Source organism: Hemitrygon akajei, chromosome 3 (genome assembly GCF_048418815.1).
Source record: "Hemitrygon akajei chromosome 3, sHemAka1.3, whole genome shotgun sequence".
Taxonomy (NCBI): domain Eukaryota; kingdom Metazoa; phylum Chordata; class Chondrichthyes; order Myliobatiformes; family Dasyatidae; genus Hemitrygon; species Hemitrygon akajei.
This window is the reverse complement of record NC_133126.1, coordinates 50,300,565-50,321,312: the sequence shown is the minus strand read 5'-3', so window position 1 is coordinate 50,321,312 and position 20,748 is coordinate 50,300,565. Positions and strand designations below refer to the sequence as shown.

The window sequence follows — 20,748 nt, the reverse complement described above, 5'->3', positions numbered from 1 at the left end:
TGATTGCTTGCATCATATGGCACACCACATAATGAAGACCTTGCTTCAAATGGTTGATTGACATGATTGATCCCAACACTGTTTAACAGTGCAAGTGCAATTAATCTTCTACAGAATTTGCCAATAATCAGGATCATAGACCATGATACATAATGGCATGGCATGGCACATCATATGGCATGGTACATAATGACAAGCCCATTAGTCTTGTCTTCCTTCAACTTTATTTTTAGTAATTTTATTTAAATGATTATCACTGGATAAATCAATTTGGAATAAGTCTTAAATCTCCCACGAACTTTCTCTTTTAAGTCCTCCAATGCCTACATCTCCCCACAAAAATTTAAACACTCCTAGTAAGGTTTTTATAATATTTTCCCCTATGTACTTTAAAGTCTGACATTTTATCCCTAAAAATGTGGGCCATGGCACAATTCCATGAGGGCTCAAACAAGTGTTTTATAAAGACTACATTATTTCCCTTGCACTTGAACTCTGCCCAGATACTTCAAGGAAGTCAATGTTCTGAAATTAATTCAACTTTATTGTCAAGTAAGCAGATTGGAGGTATATTGGAAACGGGAAGGGAACAATAGGACAAGAGCATAATTAAGACTGAAGGGCAAATCGTGTCAGAAGAATCCAAATAGAACATGTGAAATTAATTTTACACTTCACACCAGCCTTACTAGTAAACCCCAAACCACACATTATTAGAATGGGGGTTAAGAAACCAAAGAACTTCTCCCAAATAATACACAATTGGAATTATCAAGGGAGAAAGACAATGGCATTTGAAGGAACAGGAAGACTTTACTAGGATCAGGTGCTTGGAGCGGAAATGCAAGTAGGAAAGAGATTGTTACTGAACTATTTCCTACAGTTATGCTTCAGGGAAATTCCCTTATTTTTTTCCTGATGTAAAGCACAAATCTCAACTTAAAGTGGCAATTGCTTTGTAAATTTCACATTCTTGTGGTCATGCTGTAACAAATCTAATTGTTCTCATTTTCTTATAGCAAAGAGGATCTTTGCTATAGCCAAACTAATGCATAGTCTTTAGAAATCACTCGTTAGTGCCCTGCTGGAGCATTATATTTAATGATGTGCAGCACATTTTTGAACACAACACAAAGAGAAGGATAAAAAAGCCCTAATTTTACCTACAGATAGCTGTACAAAGTAAACAGCTGCATAAAATCTTTAATTACTCACATTAGATTCCATGCAACAAGGGGTCAGCTAATGATTTGTATATAATTGGCTGCATTGATATTAGAGAAATACCAAAACTCAATCACTCACAGAACTTGCCAATCTGACTTTGTTGAAGATGTACAAAAGGTGTGTGCAGATGACAGGCATTATTTGGGGTCATGATCATTTCTATGGAGTTCTGGAGTGCTACAAAATTATTACATTGATACTCGAGAGCTGCAAACAGTGTCACTCAGCTTCCCATTCCAAGCATCTAGAAATGTCAATTAATGTTCTACCCATTAGTACTTTATGCAATATCATGTTATTGCATATGAGGAAGTGTTAATTAATACCATTATAACATTCATTGACACCTCAAATGGTCCAGTTGGAAAATGCACAATGCTAAGCAATGAACAGAACTCCTAGTTTGATTCCTGGTCTGCAATGACAGTCAGATGGACATTTACAAACATTTCCAATGGAGGGTTCCAGTTGACTTCATGTTTTTATCCTAATTACAGCTTAATCTCTTGCTTGGACAAGTTCCAACTCAATTATCCCTGAAGGCATCCAGGTCATTGTATATCAAGCAGTAGTAAATCAAGGCAACTGGACTTGCTGTGTTGTCTAGAAGACATTTCGTCACTCATCCAAGAGGCTTCTTCTAATCCGTGTGGGCAGTTTTCAGTCTTATAAACTGAGTTGTTTAAAGGTATAGCAATCATATGAGGGTCTTTAAGAGTTGTAGAGGCAATGAGAGGGTCACTAGTCTTATCTTTGCATGAATGGAAGTGTGAACTGTTGTGGAGAGACCGGGGTAGAGATGTTAGGACTGCATTGTAAGTAGCCGATAGGTGATGTCGTATCCCACCCCCTCTGCTCAGTGATGGGTTTTCCGGTTTGGCAAAGATAGCTTCTACTATTGCTATACCTAAACAACTCAAGTTCAAAAGCCAGCAAACTACCCACCATGGATTAGAAGTGAAGAAGCCTCTTGGATGAGTGGCAAAACGTCTTCTAGACAACATGGCAAGTCCCGATGCTTTGATTTACTACTGCTTGATACCAACACAAATCACTTCACAAGCATGGGCACTGACAAGCAGAGTCCTGAAAAAGTTTACTGACACTTAGGGAATGGTAGTATAACACCAAAAGAGGAAGAGGAGGAAGCACATTATAGGATCTGCTAATATTTATAAATCTACCTTTGTTTCTCTAATGAAACACCAGGCTGCTAGATTTGCTAGTTCAAGGAAGTGTGGAAATACTCATTCAATTCAATCTGTCTGCAACTCGAGTGGATTCCAGCATTGCTGACAATGGTCCATAATGAGGTTAAGAAAATTGCTTATAAGCTCCAAATTCTGAAACCAATTCATAAAAATAAGGTGCAGCACCTGGTGATAAAACTTTTGAGGTTGTGAACAATCACACACTGAAGTGAAGAAATAACTGTAGAGTTCTTCCTGGTAAAAGATACAATGCCTCCCCTGAAAATAATGTGTTCAGAAGTATTAGCAAATACCAAAAAACCCCTCATAAGTAATGAATAAACAGACTTCTTATCTGGCTTTCTTTGCTTCCAATATAAAAACCAATCTAAAAAATCTAACCTAAAAACCAATATAAAAAATACATCAATTAACTTCCATAACTAGTAAGCCCCATGGGCTCATTATTTAAAATACTAATAGGACTACTGAGGAAAAAAATCTAAGTAACCTTGAAGGATTAAGGTTAGATACATTGTCTATGAATGATAATAAATCATGTACTATCACACAAAATGCTTCCTTAATCAACTCATCAGAAAAGCATGTGTTTTAAATATATAATTAAAATTTATCTTTCAGAAGAGGCATAATGATGCAGGGACTACCTTGCTTTACCAGGTGGCGAGCTGGAGATATGTCTCTACCAAAGGAGGTGCAAGTCACTCCTTTCCTCTGCTAGCCTGCAGCCACCCTCGGGGAAGGTGTACCACCTGTTTAGTCCCTCGATCAGGGTCACCTGAAGCCATGGGAGCAGCTGGCGGATGGTTAAATGAGTAGCTGGTGCACATCACCAGCTCTGGTTATGTGACCACTGACACCAGGCAGACAATCTCTGAAGAGTATCGATAATGGTTGGGGGTCACCTGTCTTATAAAGACACTGCCCAGAAGGCGGCAAAGGCAGACCACTTCTGTAGAATTTGCCAAGAACAATCATGGTCATACAGCATGATTGCTTACATCATATGACATGGAGCGTAATGATGACCTTGCTTCAAATGGTTTATTGACATGATTGATCCCAACACTGTTCAAAAGTGCAGGCAGTTCTCCCACAGTAAACACAAAGTACACTGCAGATGTTGTGGTCAAATCAACACGTATAAACAAGCTGGATGAACTCAGCAGGTCGGGCAGCATCCGTTGAAACGAGCAGTCAACGTTTCAATGGATGCTGCCCGACCTGCTGAGTTCATCCAACTTGTTTGTATGTGTTGAGTTCTCCCACAGTTCTTTATCAAAAGCACTAAAATCTGGATAAACAACCCATCCAACTTGTTGCAGTCTCTCAGATGATTGGATGCACAACTACATACAAGGAATTAAGAGTTCTTGTTAAATTATGAGATGCAGGTTATATACATATAAATTCCAAATCTCCATATAATCTCCAATTTCCCCTCCAAATCTGACCAACTCCATCTCATTGATCTTTGTAAGCATTTCCCCTGAAAAGTAAAATTGTTTCTGGTTTTCACAAATGCAGTAGGAGCTCGACAATATCCAGGCTTGGACTGATAAGTGGAAGTAACATTGTAGCCTCACAAGTTCCGGACAATGACCATCTCTAAGAAGAGAGGCACTAACCATCGTCCTTTGACATTCAGTGGCATCACCACCGAATCCCCTACTATCTACATCCTGGAGGTTACCATTGATAGGAAACTGAGTTGATCTAGCCATATAAACACCCTGGCTACCAGAGCAGGTCAAAGGTGTGTAACTCACTTCCTGTCTCCCCGAATCCTGGCTCAGGTCAGGAGTGCAATAGAATACTCGCCACTCACCTGGATAAGTGCAACTCCATCAACACTGACACCATCCAGTACAATGCAGTCCACTTGATTGGTACCCCTTCCACATACATCAAAACCCTCCACCATCGACAAACAGTCGCAGCTGTGTGTACTATCTACAAGATGCACTGCAACAACACAAAGTTCCTAAAGCAGCATCTTCCAGACCCACAACCGGTAGTTCCTAGAAGGACGAGAACAGCAGATACCTGGGGACACCACCTGATGGAAATCTCCCTCCAAGTCACTCAGCATTCTGACTTGGAAACATATCGCCAAGTCAGTTGTCGCTGGAGCAAAATCACGGAATTCCCTCCCTAACAGCACTGTGGGTGTACCTACACGTCAGGGACTGCAGCAGTTCAAGGCAGCTCATCACCACCCTCTCAAGGGCAAGTAGGGATGGGCAATGAAAGCTGGCTTAGCTGACAATGCCTACATTTTATAAATGGATAAAATAAAACAATGCTGACAGTTTATTATTGACCTACAGTGTTCATCTAAACCCAGAAAGTACTGGATTCAATAGTTTGCATAGACAATGGGAACAACATGTATGGGTTGGAAAGGGGTAGCAAACATGCAATACAATTTGTTGGTGAATGTATCTTGATTTGTTAGTTGCTCAAGGCAAGTCTGGCTACAGTGGAAATGGGCAGGAAACTGGATTCAGCTTCTATTGACTAAGTACAGAGCATTATGTAACATTTTATTTTGCAAGGCACATGATTCCACAAATTGGAACTATTCCAATTTGCAAACAGAGGAATATGAAATGTTTAGCCAATGCAAAAACCCTTTCCTGACTGACTGCTTATTTCTAATAGTAGTCACCCTTCACTTAATTATCCTTAATAGGATAATTATGCACTAATTGCCCAATGAAATCAGGCAAGATCTTTGTTAATTACACAAGCTAAACAGTTCACTGATAAACAATGTTTACTTTGAAACCATTAAGAAATGCAAGTTCTTAAAAACAACAATCAGTGCACTGATTACAACTACATTTAGAACAGCAGACAACTTTCTGAAAAGTCAAATTTGCTTTTCCTTTTTGTTCCAACTTTCAGCATTTGATGTGGAATGTTCAGAATATAAACTCTACACCTGTGAAAATCGTATCAACACAATTTATCAGATGTTGCTTCTGGCCATTCCAATCACTACACCAGGGTTTCTCAAATGGGGTTCCACAAGAGACTGATTAAAAATGTAAACATTGTTTTTTGAACTTCGTGCAACGCAGTGATCAGTGGTCAGTGATCGAGCAGGCCCATGAGCAATCTCAGCCCAGTATGGCAGTGTGTAGTAGGACCATGCTTACTTGGTTGAGTCCATTCTCAGTTTTTGATGCGAGATAGGGGAAGCCGTTGATAATTGGCGAGCACTGTATTGCATGGAGGGGAGGGCGATAGGCTGATAAGGAGCATGAAGTGTGTTTTTTGAGCACTGAATAGACTCGCTCAACGGGCTGTCAATTCAGCCTCTCCCTCCCGAATTACCTTCAACTTGCCCTTACGCATTGCCAACTGACTTATGGGAGTGAACAAAATTTTCCAAACCTACCTTTCAAAAATTTAAAACCCATTTTGGCTTAAGTCAGTTATTTGACAGAAATTTATTATGTTTGCCTTATGAGTTTTTAAAAATTTATGAAAGGGAAAGATTTCAAGAAAGGCAAGCTAAGCTTAATTATCTGTTCTTCCCCTCCCCCCCCAAAAAAGAAAGGCTGGCTAGAAATTCACTCTCTATTTAAGAGCATTGGCAAAATTGTTGGATTATTATACCTACAACTTACTGATCACACTGACATACAGTGAGCTGTAGATATCAATTTATTTTTTCCCTGAGACCTGAACATTATTTCAAGTGTTTCTCTGGGACAAAAAGGTTGAGAAAGGCACAATGGGAAGGGATATTTACATAAACAGAAATCAACAGCCACAGTATATTTCTGGAATTTATAGATAAAAGAATTCTGTTAAAAAAGGCAGGTGTAGAGGAAATGAAAATATTTGAAATGACAGAGTAAAGGTAGAAAATAGCAAGTGAATTTGGGGAGCAAATGTGGAGACAAGAGACTAAATGCTGGGACCTGCAGCAACAAAATTCACCTGATGAACTCAGTTGGTCAAGGTGTGTGCCTGGAATTGCAAAGAGGTTAGATATGAAAAGTCAACATGTCTGGCTTGAATACAATTCCCTCCACCCCCCACAAACACAAATGCTGTACAACACACTGAGCTCCTCCAGCAGAATGTTTTTGCTGGGAAGGAAACGTATGCTGGGGCAAGAAACGATTTTAATGAAATCTGGGAATCCCTTCGCAGTGCTGTGGTGTGAAGAGCAAATGGGAAGGAGATAGGAAAGCCCAGTGTGGCGAATATTATTAATTTAAATGGGTGATGTAAGGAAATTGCCAGATTCAATTCAGAAAAGCAATACAGAGGTCACTAGCCCGTTTGATTTTACCACTAAATTTACAGCTGCCTTTTTCACAATTCCTTATAAATTGTTTCTAGCATCTGGAAAAATGGAAAATGAATGATGACATAAAAGCTGAAGAGATATTAGTCTGCATTAGAGCAAAAGTACAAGCATGCACATCTGTAGGAAGGACATAAAACTATCTGAACTCAGTGAGTTGGGAAGGGTATAGAACTTTAATTAACCAAGAACAGAGGAGATGGAGCACTTCTGAATGGTTATGGTTGACTTTTAAAGAAAATATTATCCTCCCGTGCCCCACTGGCTTATTGGGCGGCAACCTTGCCATTTCTTCAGTGTTTGACTGTTTTGAGGCCAAATTGCTAGCTCCAAGTTCAACTCAGCATGGATGGAAAGCTTGCAAGGAAAGGAGCCGGCTGGCTATTTTTGAGGAAAGTGACTGCCAAATGAGTTTTAGGAAAGTGAATTTCTTAGCTGAAGATTTTCAAAGTCTGTGGTAAAAATAATGTTAAAATTGACAAAACTAAATTGAATCCAAATGTTTTATGGACAAAATTAATCAATCTCTTGTCGCCTGCTTCCTTCAGCTCACATTATTCTCCTCATTCCCATATGGCCCTTCCTGCTCTACACACTTCAGACAAATATCTGTTGCTAAGGGAGTAGACCAATACTTTAAAACAACATGCATTTTATTTAAGAGAATAATTTAAAACATGCATAGAACATAGCAACACCATACAGGCCCTTTAACCCACAATGCTATGCCAACCTGTTAACCTACTCTAAGATCAATCTAACCCTTCCCCACCCACATAACCCTCCACTTGTCTATCATCCATGTGCCTATTGAGGGCATCTTAAATGTTTCTAATGCATCTAAAGTATTTTACAGGAATAATTCAACAATTAGCAATGTGGGCTTAAAACGGTTTATAGACTTACAAATGAAAAATTTGTTTCCTACTCATTGAAGTACCTATAAATTTAAAAATGCAAGTTCAGTTAATTAAAATCATAGCTGATAGCTTTGCTTTCTATATTGGTAGAAGTTGTGCTATTTCAGATGAACCCATAGAAAGAAGAGATTGTATTTTCAATAGTTGTATTCATTCAGGGTTTTGAAGACTTAAATTACATCCCTTTGAATACAAGGGATGGAATATTCATGTTAAAACAGCAAGCTTTTTGTTCACTTTCAATGTGAGGTTTAACTGTTCGTACATTCAGGGCTCCTTTTGACTTTGCTTAAAAAAAAAACAGTAATTCAGTTTTTCAGCCCCAGACCATAAGGCATAGGAGCAGAATTAGGCCATTAAACCCATTGAGTCTATTCCGGCATTTCATCATGGCTGATCCCAAATCCCACTCAACCGCATACACCTGCCCTCTCACCATATCCTTTGATGCCCTGGCTGAACAGGAAACTGTCAACTTCCACCTTAAATATACCCACAGACTTGACCTCCACCGCAGTCTATAGCAGAGCATTCCACAGAGTCACTACTCTATGGCTAAAAAAATTATTCTTTCCCTCTATTCTAAAAGGTTTCCTCTCAATTTTGAGGCTGTGCCCTCTAGTTCTGGATACCCCCAACCATAGGAAACATCCTCTCCATATCCACCTTATCAAGTCCTTTCAACATTCGATAGGTTTCAATGAGATCCCCATGCATTCTTCTAAATTCCAGTGAGTACAGGCCCAAAGCTGCCAAATGCTACCCAGTTAACCCTTTCATTCCTGGAACAATCCTCACAAACCTCCTCTGGACTATCTTTTTGGAGATATGGGGCCCAGAACTGTTGACAATACTCTGTGCAGCCCGAGTAATGTCTTATAAAGCCTCAGCATTATCTCCTTGCTTTTATATTCCATTCCCCTTGAAATAAATGCCAACATTGCATTTGCCTTCTTTACCACAGACTCAAGCTGCAAATTAACCATCTGGGAATCTTGCATGAGGACTTGCACCCCTTATGTTTGAACCTTCTCTCCATTTAGATAATAGTCCACACTATTGTTCCTTTTACCAAAATGCATTATCGTACATTTCCCAACACTGTATTCCATCTCCTACTTTTTTTGCACATTCTTCTAATTTGCCTAAATCTCACTGCAATCACATTGCTTCCTCAGCACTACCTACACCTCCACCCATCATCTGCAGACTTTGTCACAAAGCCATCAATTCCACTATCCAAATCATTGACAAACAATGTGAAAAGTAGTGGTCCCAATACTGACCCCTGAGGAGCACCACTAGTCACTGGCAGCCAACCAGAAAGGCCACTTTTATTCCCACATGCAGCCTCCTGCCTACCAGCCATTCCTCTACACATGCCAGTATCTTCCCCGTAACATCATGGGATTTTATCTTGTTAAGCAGCCTCACATATGATACCTTATCAAACGCCTTCTGAAAATCCAAGTAAATGACATCCACTGCCTCTCCTTTGTCCACCCTGCTTGTTAATTCCTTGAAGAGGCCAGTATCCTCCTCCAAACTACCTCGGCAAGCTCTTCTCTCATGCTAAGCATTTGCACCATTTTGTGGTAATAACATTTAATGTTTTCAGTTTTAGGGATTCACAAGCCAAATGTAATTTACTTCATCACCTAGTGAGGACTGAAGATGCAGTCCTTAATAATTGGAAGCAGCATTAGACCTGTAACAGTGTTTAAGAGCTTTGCACTGTGTAATAATGTAAATAAACACAGAATATCAATAGCTCAGGTTTTTCTCCTTCAGATACTAATTTACAGATTTGAAAGCTACATTTGCTCTCAGCAAAAACTGAGATTCAATCAAAAAACTGTAAAATGTTATCCATTAATGCCTGATTTTCATCTCATTTTACAAGTACAAATCAAAGACTATCATAGGTACTAGTGCCAAGTGCTAAGAACTCACCACTCCTAGCACTGCACCAATATCTTTCTACAGACCCGTCAATAATTGTCTGCCAAGCAGATAAATGCTTCAATCTAATATTATTTGATTTCCCTTAAAACACTCGCAGAAAAGCAATGGGGTTTAAACAGTTGTATTGTAAAATTTCAGTTGTACTGCAGTTTATAAGCTAAATTACAGATCATTATTCTCAATATGTTTATTTAACAAATACTGTTTGTGCACTGCTCCAACACACTTCTGGCCTGTGTTTGATCGCAGAAGGACTGGGTCAAATGCTCTGGTGCTTGCTCCAGCATCAAACTCAGGGCTGAAGGAGTCAGCATTTCCTCCCTTAACCCTGAAATAACCTCCAAAAATCGTTAATGTAACGCTCAACACCCACTGTTCTTCAGGGAAACGAAATTTGAACACATAGGATACAGACAAGATACTCGCGCTACTCAAGCCAAAAGCTTGGATCCTGGAAGAGTTGAAATAGTTCTTAATGAGATGAAAGTGGGGACTAACTGTTCGGAAATGTCCAGAAAGCAAGAAACAGGCGTCTCCATACACGTGTGGTATTAATATGGAATTCTGTCGGATTAAATAGATAATAACAACCGTTTGCATACAGCTTTCCATTAGGGCACTGGTATTAACACACCAGGTTGATAAATACAATGTACAATGTCTGACAGAAGTTATTACACCGGTTCTCTATAAAAATAGAAATGCTACCAAATTGCATGGGAGTACACTTTCGTAATGTTTTATATAATCCTGAAATATGAGATCTATTATTGATTACTTCAACATTTTGCGCAACTTTTGGAGCTAACTAGTCACGATAAAAGCTGAATTGAAATCAGGAGCAGTGGCCGGATGTCCAATGGCCCAACTCGGCACAGGATCGCCCTTATAAATCAATTTTCTCTTGTAACATTTTCCTAACATTAACTGTTCAAGGACACGCAAACAAGATACCAAACGCATTCTCAAAAAGCTTTAAATAATGCAGTAATGCTACAATTCCATGATATCGATTCCCTACCTATAATTAAAAGTTTTAGAACAGTGGTTCCCAACCTTTTTTTGGCCATGCCCCACCTAATCACCTCTAAAATCCTGATGCCCCCTGTGGTGATACATAATTCTTATTATTCAAAAAGTGAACTCCTATTCACCTGGAGGAAGCCTAAAAGACCATGAACTTGGTTTAAACAAGCTTCCAAAGAACATGGCATTCATGAAAGAGAAAAATAAAAGAACCAAAGGACTGTTAAAGTTCTGAGGAAGAAATTACTAAGAAATTGTAAAAAAAAGAACATTAAGTGATATTAAAATAATAATAATAAATAAATAAAACAATGCTGATTCGTTTCTACAGCATACAAAGACAGATACACCGTTTAAAAGAGATGACGCAATGTACACACCTTCACACCACCAAGAACCGAAAGCTACTGCAAAAAGCAGCATTGGCGCGACCTCGTACGAGTTTCTTACGCGTTTGGACTTGTTCATTCGTTCCTTCCTACATCAGTCAATTCATTAATTTAATTATGAAAGCCATTTGATGGTTGTAATGATGGTGATACACTATATATAGTACATACGCAATTACACATGTACATACACACAAGTATTTTTATGTATGCATACTGTATATATACATATGTATTAACTCGTACACACACTCATACTCACAGACTTACTAGAAAAAATTCACTTTTAATAACTCATTCCCGAATTGCCCCCCTTAAAAATCAAATTACCCCCCTGTGGGGCGTACGCCCCACGTTGGGAACCACTGTTTTAGAATATTCCTCCTTGCAGGACCAAATTGGCAATACTAAACACGTGAATACTAGAACCTTGAGTTGAAAACGTCGTTGCCATAAACGGGTGGTTACACCAAGTCCTTCCCAAAAGTTTAATAACCGTTTGTCAACTACCTCCAAATTGCCAGTCAATAACTCAGTCGCTTTAGTCGCGAGACAACACTATTAATTGTTTAGATTAAAAAAAACAAAATTAATGCCATCAGATTAACGAATTGACAATTCTATCCACTTTAGGAATCAATTCATTTTGGAATTTTAGTAACCACTGAATGGGGAAAAATGCTGCAATTAACTTCAAGGTTTAAGAAATACGGTAAAAAGATTTTACAATAAACAGCCGAGCGTTGCATTGAGACGAAAAGACGGTCAAACCAATGAACGTCATAAGTGGGATTTATCCAATATCGGAATGAAACGGTTTAACATACTTTTTTTTCCTACTGTCGAGATTTAAATATCACCAGAACAAAACAAGTCTTTCATATTTACGTTTTCATGCCTCTCTGGAACGAGTACAGTTGAAATCTGCATTATACAATCTGATTTACATCTCAGAACACAGCCGGCTGTTATCTTTATATTAAAAGGACAAAGACAGTTCGTACATCAACGCTTCAGCTAATGCTCTGCGGTCTCTAGAGATTATAATGTCAATTATCCGCAAAAACATGTAGGAGGCGTTAAAATTAATTTCTATTTTACTTATTTCTTTCTAAAAGACATACCTGCGCAAAGTAAAGATTTAGCAGACACAACGTGAAGAACTGCAAACACACAGGGAAACAATACAGCAGCCAGTAAGGCAAAGGCTCCAACTGATTGGCCTGGACACAATTTTTAAAGTAAAACGAAAAGAGGGTAGTCCTCAGCCCTGCCCAGAGTAGACAGAGAAACAAAAATACGGTCTGGTAACTGAAGCGCTTGTGCTTATAGTGCAAGACCAACCAGAGCTGCAGGTAAACGAACAGGAAAAGCAGAGAGTACAGAGCGGTGTAAACCACGGTCAAGCCGAGCTCCACTGAGGGGGGCACGGCAGCCTCAATCGGCTTGTCCGGAGCTGCCGTCAGTGATGAGAACAGAGCCGCGTTTGCAGCTGAGCTCTGCGGGGACATGGTCACGAGTATCCAGCAATTGCTGCAGACAAACACTCTCCATCCATCCATCCGCCGCCTCAGTCAGCTCCGACAACAAAAAAACACATCCAGCCGGCCGCCTACCAGCCCGCCCCCATCGGCCTCTGATTGGGGGAGCCATGTCATCCCTTCACGTCAATCAGACCGGGGGCGGATTTGCGATTGGCGCACGCGTAGTCAGAAGCCTGTTCTCGTACCGGAAGCGGCGGGGAACAGTTTAATTGACATCAGAAATAACCAAGAATCGAAAGTGTTGTCAGTGAGGGCAACAGAAGCACCAATAGGAGACGCGGGAGATGAGATGAGACGCCGAGTTTCCACGCATCTGGCCTGTAGAGCGTCCCGATGTAGAGTACAATAGCTCCAGGTAGGGCTGTGCAGGCAGTGTTTGCGTCTTCTGCAATGTTTTATGTTGCCTTGCTAAGTAAACGGAATTCGTTTAAACGAAGGCGCACAAAAATCTGAAATAAAATCAGAAAAAAATAACAGGCCAGGTAGTAACTTTGGATAGCGAAATATTAATTCTGTTCTCTTCTCTCCGCTGATGTTGCTTCTCCGTCTGAGTATTTCCAGCACTTTGAGTTTTTGTGTGGGTAGTAGTTGTTTAGTCATAAATCAATCAGTTCGGCTAATGTTCAGTAGTACAATCCACGCCCGTGAATGAGTCCCGTAAACTATTTTCTCTTATAAATACCCATCCACTTTTTTTGGTGGGCTCCGTTTCTGTTTCAAACACCCTTGCAGACAACATATTCCAGAGCACAATTACACAATGATCATTTAGCCAGAATCTTAAATCTGGATCCCCTCGGCCAATTTGCTAATGGGAACTGTTTCCTGCTATAATGGTTTTGTTACCATTGTAAAATCTTTGATCCGAGAAAAAAAACACCACGTTTTCTACAACCCTTTGCCCTTGGAACCATACTAGTATTTTTTAAATTTAGAAAATGCTGCAAAAGGCATTTCTAGAGAGAAAATCAAGATAACGTTTAGGGTTACTTGTTCTTTAGAATGGGAAAATAGATTTTTAAAAAAATAAGAAGGGGAACTAATAACAAAAGGAAAGGATGCTGGTTTAGGTTAACATGGGAAAGCAATGGGATGAGTAGAACAAAAGCAGGTGTTGAGGAAGTGTCAGTGGCATTAGCAGAATCATCACCAACTGATGTTATCTGAAACATTGGAGATAGTAGTTATAACCTGAATTTATTCAACCCAATTGAAAGACTGAAGCATTAACTTCTTTCTTTACAGAGTCTGTCGGGACTCTGGGTACTTGTGGAAACTGTGGTGATTTTTTTTGAACTTACAGTCCTTTAACATCTTGGACTTTTTTTTAACTGTGCCCATAGTCTTTTTTAATCAATTATGCTATTGTTTGCACTGTTGTAACTATATGTTGTAATTATGTGGTTTTGTGCAGGTCTTGTAGCTTTAGTTTTTGGTCTTGTTTGTCTGGTGGATTTGGAGCTCCTTTCCGGGAAACGCGCTAGACGGTAGTGCGATATTAATACACAGCAGCCTCTCCGGACTCTGGATTGGGGATTGCCAAACGTTACGTGGATTTTCTGGTGTGGTCTGTTTTGTCATATGCTTTTGTGATATCATTCTGGGGGAACGTTGTCTCATTTTTTTAACTGCATTGCATTTGTGGTTTCTAAATGACAGTAAACTGAATCTGAATCTGAATCTGCTGGAGCCATTGCACATTTCCAGCATTTTCTGTTTTCAACCCTGTGTTTAGCTTGGAGGGTTAAAAAGGTCTGATTTGAAATATGGAGTTCAGTATCATAAAATAATGCCACGTTTCACTGGAAAAGTACTGGAAGTGGAAATCAAAGTGGGACAGTGTGGAAAATCACATTGACAGGTGAGCTGCGTATAAGAGAAGAGACAAGTTTTGCTAAAACTGCTTTCTAAAAGCTTTGATTGGCTGCATCCTGAGGAGCTTTCCTTCTCTATAATCCAAGGGTAGAGTATTTGGTGAAAAACTCATTGTACCTCTGGAGTTGGTTAAACAATTGGAAACACCTCAAGACCTTAAACCTTCTTGGCCCCTTTACATGATCAGGTATTTAACCTCATGCACGTGTAACCTAAGGCCATCTGCACAGTTCCCTTTCTTTATCAATCTTCTCCTTATACCCCGCATGACCCCTTTAGATCCACCTTTGATGGACTGTGAGATTGATTATTTTTGTTTTGGTTTCTTATCACAAAGAAAATTATTTCCAGTTTATCAAATCTTTACAGAAGCTGAGCCCAGAAGCCCAGGTTTATTGTCACTAACAAATGTCGTGAAATTTATTTTTTTTTGTGTGGCAGAAGTACAGTGCAGGATTAACAAAATAGTATAAGTCAAAATAAAAATGAATGATCACTGCAAAAGAGGAGTAATGAGGTATTGTTCGTGCGTCCATGGACAATGACATCTGATGGCAGAGGAGAAGAAGCTACTTCCGAAACTTTGGTGTGGGTTTTCAAGTTCTTTTATCCCCTCTCTAGTGGTAGTAATGAGAAGAGGGCATTTCCTGGATGCTCAGGATCCTCAACAATGAAGACCACCCTCTTGGACACTGCCCTTTGAAGATGTCCTCAGTGGTGTGTGCCCGTGATGGAAGTGGCTGAGTCCACGACCCTCTGAAGCCTCTTACGATCCAGTATATTGCCATCTCTGTATGCAGCCTGTTAGACGCTCTCCATGGCGCAGGTGTAGAAATTTGCTAGTGCTTAGCGACGTGCAAACTCCTAATGGCATATAGCCACTAGTATGCTTCTTCACGATTGCATCATTCTGCTGGGCCCAGGGTAGGCCCTGTCAGGGGTGTTGACACCGAGGAACTTGGAACTGCTCAACCTTTCCACTGCTAACCCCTCGATGAGAACTGGTGTATGTTCTCCCAACTGCCCCTTCCTGAAGCCCACAATCGGTTCCTCGACTGATTTCAACTGATGCATTGAAGATTACAAATCTAAACGTTTATGTTCTCTTCTGTTACAGACATGGAAGCAATTATATTCTTCCTAATGTAACTGACAAAATTGGATATTGGTCAAGGAGTTGGAGATTAGTGGAACAGCCTGATAAGGTGGTGGATTCACTTGAGCCTCTTAATACTTGGTGAGTCCTCTCTAAACCTTTTCTTTAGCCTGCAGCTCATCTGCAGATGGGGTTTCACATACAGGCCTTCTAGTAGAAGAAAATGACTTCAAAAGACTTTTTATTAGATAATTTGATTAATTATGATTTTCATATTAAAGCAACATATCAGCTTCATAAGACATAGGAGCAGAATTAGGCCATTCAATCTGACAAGTTTGCCCTGCTATTCATTATACTTTATTGTCACCAAACAATTGACACTAGAGCGTACAATCATCACAGTGATATTTGTTTCTGCAGTTCACGCTCCCTGAAGTACAAATTGAAGTAAATATAATAAAAATTTAAATTATAAATCATAATTAGAAAATAGAAAAGGGAAAGTAAGGTAATGCAAGTCAGGTCTGGATGTTTGGAAGGTACGGCCCAGATCCGGGTCAGGATCTGTTCAGCAGTCTTATCACAGTTGGAAAGAAGCTGTTCCCAAATCTGGCCGTATGAGTCTTCAAGCTCCTGAACCTTCTCCCGGAGGGAAGAGGGACAAAAAGTGTGTTGGCTGGGTGGGTCTTGTCCTTGATTATCCTGGCAGCACTGCTCTGACAGCGTGCGGTGTAAAGCGAGTCCAAGGATGGAAGATTGGTTTGTGTGATGTGCTGGGCTAGGTTCACAATCTTCTGCAGCTTCTTCCGGTCTTGGACAGGACAACTTCCATACCAGGTTGTGATGCACCCTAGAAGAATGCTTTCTACGGTGCACCTATAAAAATTAGTGAGGGTTTTAGGGGACAGGCCAAATTTCTTCAGCTTTCTCAGGAAGTAAAGGCGCTGGCTGGTGGGCCTTCTTGGCATTCCATCATGGCTGATCCTGGACCCCACTCAACCTCATACACCTGGCTTCTTGCCATATCCTTTGATGCCCTGACCAATCAGGAAACAATCAACTTCTGCTTTAAATATACCCACGGACTTGGCCTCCACCACAGTCTGTGGCAGAGCATTCCACAGATTCATGACTCTCTGGGTAAAAAAATTCCTCTTTACCTCTGTTTTAAAAGGTCACCCTCTAGTTCTGGATACCCCCACCATAGGAAACATCCTTTCCACATCCATCCTCTCCACATTCACCCTATCTAGTCCTTTCAACATTGGGTAGGTTTCAATGAGTTCCCCCTCCCCCACCCTGCGCTCTTCTAAATTCCAACAGGAATTTATTGTGGAAGGAAATATGAAATGGAGAGTCGATATTCTTAATAGAAAAAATTTCTAATACAAATGTTCATTTATTCCAATTAATGAGTTATTTAGTGTTGGTTTTTGATGTTTTATAATAAGTGATTTCTTTTTCAGTCTAAAGTTTGTAGGTTCTGATGTACTGGTGTTAGTATCATAATTTATCTTTATGATAAACTGGCAGTTAAAATGACTTTGTGGAATATATGTTATCGCTAATTTCTTTTCTATTTTCAGATTGAAATAAAGAAAAATTTTGTTGAGGATTTCATTCAAATTATTTTAGTAATTCCGAGATTACTGCTGCCTTAAACCTTCCACTAAAATGGCTCAAAGGCATTGCTATCTTTACTTAGTTTTGTTGTGTACTGGTCTGTTAAGTGTCCTTGATGGTGTAAAGGTACCTCACGATGCAAATCAGCAACACTTGGCCAACATCCTGCAGCCGGGAAAACCTTCTCTAATATACTTCAAAAAAATAAGTGAGTATTTGCATTTTGAGCATTTGAAGCAGAATTCTTATCTCACTTGTTTATTTTGTATATTCAATGCATTAGTCATTTTTTGCAAATGGTAGTCAGTTGGTCTTTCCATCTTGAGTAAATTTTGATCAACCTAGAGATTTGAAAATGGTAGCTGAAGTTGTATAAAAATGCTCTTGACTATAAAAGTCTCATGTGGAGGCCACATAGTTAAAAAAATATGAAATATTTACCAGTAGTGGTTTGGCATAGTTGCTTTTCTAAGATTGGGCTTAAGGATAATTTTTGAGGCAATGTATTGGAAAGACAGAATGTAGGAGTAGAAGTGGTCCATCTGGTTCTACAAGCAACCCTGCCATTCAATATCATAAACACAAAATACACTGCAGATACTGGGGGTCAAGGCAACACACACAACACGCTGGAGGAACTCAGCAGGTCGGGCAGCATCTGTGGAAACGAGCAGTCAACGTTTCGGGCCGAGACCCTTTGTCAGGACTGAAGAGGGAGGGGGCAGGGGCCCTATAAAGAAGGTGAGGGGAAGGTGGGAAGGAGAAGGCTGGTAGGTGCCAGGTGAAAAACCAGTAAGGGGAAAGATCAGGGGGTGGGGGAGGGGAAGCAGGGAGGGGATAGGTAGGAGAGGTGAAGAAGGAAAGTAAGGGGAAAGCACTATGGGTAGTAGAAGAAGGCGGAACCATGAGGGAGGTGATAGGTATCTGGAGGAGGAGGCAGAGTGAATCTGGGATGGGGGAAGGGAGAGGCAGGGAATTATTGGAAGTTGGAGAATTCAATGTTCATGCCAAGGGCCTGGAGACTACCCAGACAGTATATGAAGTGTTGCTCCTCCAACCTGAGTTTGGCCTCATCATGGTAGTAGAGGAGGCCATGTATGGACATATCTGAATGGGAATGTGAAGCAGAGTTGAAGTGTGTGGCAACCATTTCATGCCGAGGGGCTGGAGACTTCCCAGACGGTATATGAGGTATTCCTGCACCCATGCTGAGCTCGTCAATTTGGTCGACTTTGCCCCTAACTTCCACTCAGCCCTCAAATTCACTTGGTCCATCTCGGACACTTCTCTCCCCTTTCTCGATCTCTCGGTCTCCATCTCTGGAGACAGACTGTACACTGACATCTATAAACCCACTGACTCTCATAATTACCTTGATTATACCTCTTCCCACCCTGCCACATGCAAAAATGCTATTCCCTATTCCCAGCTCCTCCGTCTCCACCACATCTGCTCCCAGGATGAGGCTTTCCATTCCAGGACATCTCAAATGTCCTCTTTCATTAAGGATCGTTGTTTCCCTTCTGCCATCATCAATGATGCCCTCACCCGCATCTCCTCCATTTCCCGCACTTCGGCCCTCACCCCATCCTCCCATCACCACAACAGGGACCAAGTTCCCCTTGTCCTCACCTACCACCCCACCAGCCTCCGGATCCAGCACGTTATCCTCCGCAACTTCCGCCACCTTCAACAGGACCCCACCACTAAGCACATCTTTCCCTCTCAAGCCCTCTCTGCTTTCCGCAGGGATCGTTCCCTTTGTGACTGCCTGGTCCACACGTCCCTCCCCACTGATCTCCCACCTGGCACTTACCCTGCAGGTGTAAGTGCTACACCTGTCCCTACACCTCCTCTCTTACCCCCATTCAGGGCCCAGAATAGTCCTTCCAGGTGAGGCAACACTTCACTCGTGAGTCTGTTGGGGTAATCTATTGCATCCGGTGCTCCCAGTGCGGCCTCCTCTACATTGGCAAGACCCGACGCAGATTGGGGGATGGCTTCGTCGAGCACCTACGCTCTGTCCGCCACAACAGACAGGATCTCCAGGTTGCCACCCACTTCAACTCTGCTTCACATTCCCATTCAGATATGTCCACACATGGCCTCCTCTACTGCCATGATGAGGCCAAACTCGGGTTGAGGAGCAACACCTCATATACTGTTGACTGCTCGTTTCCATAGATGCTTCCTGATCTGCTGAGTTCCTCCAGCGTGTAGTGCGTGCTGCCATTCAATATGATGTTTACTTTTTGTAAATGATATTTAGCAATTCTTGGTCTTTTATTATTCCAAACAAAAGATGAAATAATGGAGTCAACCTGATCGAAGAACTTCTTAGTTTAAAAAAAATAGGGATATTTTCAAATACATATAAAAAATTTTGGTGAAATCATCATTTTAACTGCATGAATTCGGCCAACTAATGAAAGTGTAAGTGGATTCCATCTACAAAATAATTGCTTCATAAAATCCACTAAAGGAACCAAATTAGCTTTATAAAGATCTTTATGATTTTTAGTGATAATAATACTTAAATATTTAAATGAGTCCATAACTCTAAAAGGAATGTCATCATATATAGAAGCAGAATTGTTTAGGGGAAAAAATTCACTTTTATGAAGGTTTAGTTTATATCCCGAAAACTTTCAAAAATTGTTTAATAGTTTCAATAAATGGAATAGATTCTTCAGGATTTGAAATATAAACTAAAAGATCATCAGCATAAAGGGAGATCTTATGAACAATCCCATTTATAAGAATTCCATGAATATCTTTAGCTTCACGAAGTGCAATAGCCAAGGGTTCCAGCTCCAAATTAAGTAACAAAGGATTTAACGGACATCCTTATCTCGTACCCCATGAAAGCCGAAAAAAAGGAGATCTGCAATTGTTAGTAATAACAGTAGCAATAGGGCTTTTATATATTATTCTAATCCACTTATTAAAATTAATACAAAAGCCGAATTTCTCTAAAACATTAAATAAGTATTTCCATTCTACTCTGTCAAATGCCTTTTCAGCATCTAGAGAGACGACACATTGGGGAGCCTTAGAAAAGGATGAATATATAATAGTCTCTGAACATTAAAAAAGGAATAACGGCCCTTTACAAAACCTGTTGATCTTGAGAAATAATTTTAAGCTAAAATATTCTCCAGCCGATTAGCCATTATTTTTGAGAGAATTTTAGCATCCACATTTAATAATGAACTAGGTCTATATGAAGCACAGTCAGTAGAATCTTTATCTTTCTTAAGAATTAAAGAAATAGAAGCTTCATAAAATGTGGGAGGTAACTCTCCTATCAAAAAAGAATCTTTAAGCATTTCCAACATATATGAACAGAGCAATTTTTCAAATTTTTTATAAAATCCTACAGAATAACCATCCAGTCCAGGAGCTTTACCAGATTGCATTGAAAGAATAGCTTTCTGAATTTCGTTTTCAGTAATAGGAACATCAAGAGTCTGTTGCTGTTCAACAGAAATTTGAGGAAAATCAATCTTGTAAAAAGGCATTCATTTTGGAAGAATCAACTA

At 40.2% G+C, this 20,748-nt stretch overlaps 2 protein-coding genes across 6 annotated transcripts in view; one reads left to right on the top strand and one right to left on the bottom strand.

The window, feature by feature from the left end:
- Window positions 1-12,679, bottom strand: part of gpr137c (G protein-coupled receptor 137c) — a 49,934-nt gene extending 37,255 nt beyond the window's left edge. For both annotated transcript variants that reach the window (XM_073039845.1, XM_073039846.1), the window contains exon 1: window positions 12,190-12,679. In XM_073039845.1, the coding sequence (XP_072895946.1) occupies window positions 12,190-12,627 (438 nt within the window). In that variant the 5' untranslated portion in view covers window positions 12,628-12,679. The remainder of the gene's footprint in view (window positions 1-12,189) is intronic.
- A 140-nt stretch (window positions 12,680-12,819) lies between these two features.
- Window positions 12,820-20,748, top strand: part of txndc16 (thioredoxin domain containing 16) — a 115,064-nt gene continuing 107,135 nt past the window's right edge. The window contains exons 1-4 of one of the 4 annotated variants that reach the window (XM_073039841.1): window positions 12,820-12,964; window positions 14,024-14,171; window positions 15,602-15,721; window positions 17,170-17,414. In XM_073039841.1, the coding sequence (XP_072895942.1) occupies window positions 17,258-17,414 (157 nt within the window). In that variant the 5' untranslated portion in view covers window positions 12,820-12,964; window positions 14,024-14,171; window positions 15,602-15,721; window positions 17,170-17,257. Of the gene's footprint in view, window positions 12,965-14,023; window positions 14,177-14,344; window positions 14,471-15,601; window positions 15,722-17,169; window positions 17,415-20,748 lie in introns of those variants that run through there. The other 3 variants (XM_073039842.1, XM_073039844.1, XM_073039843.1) reach the window with 3 other exon arrangements.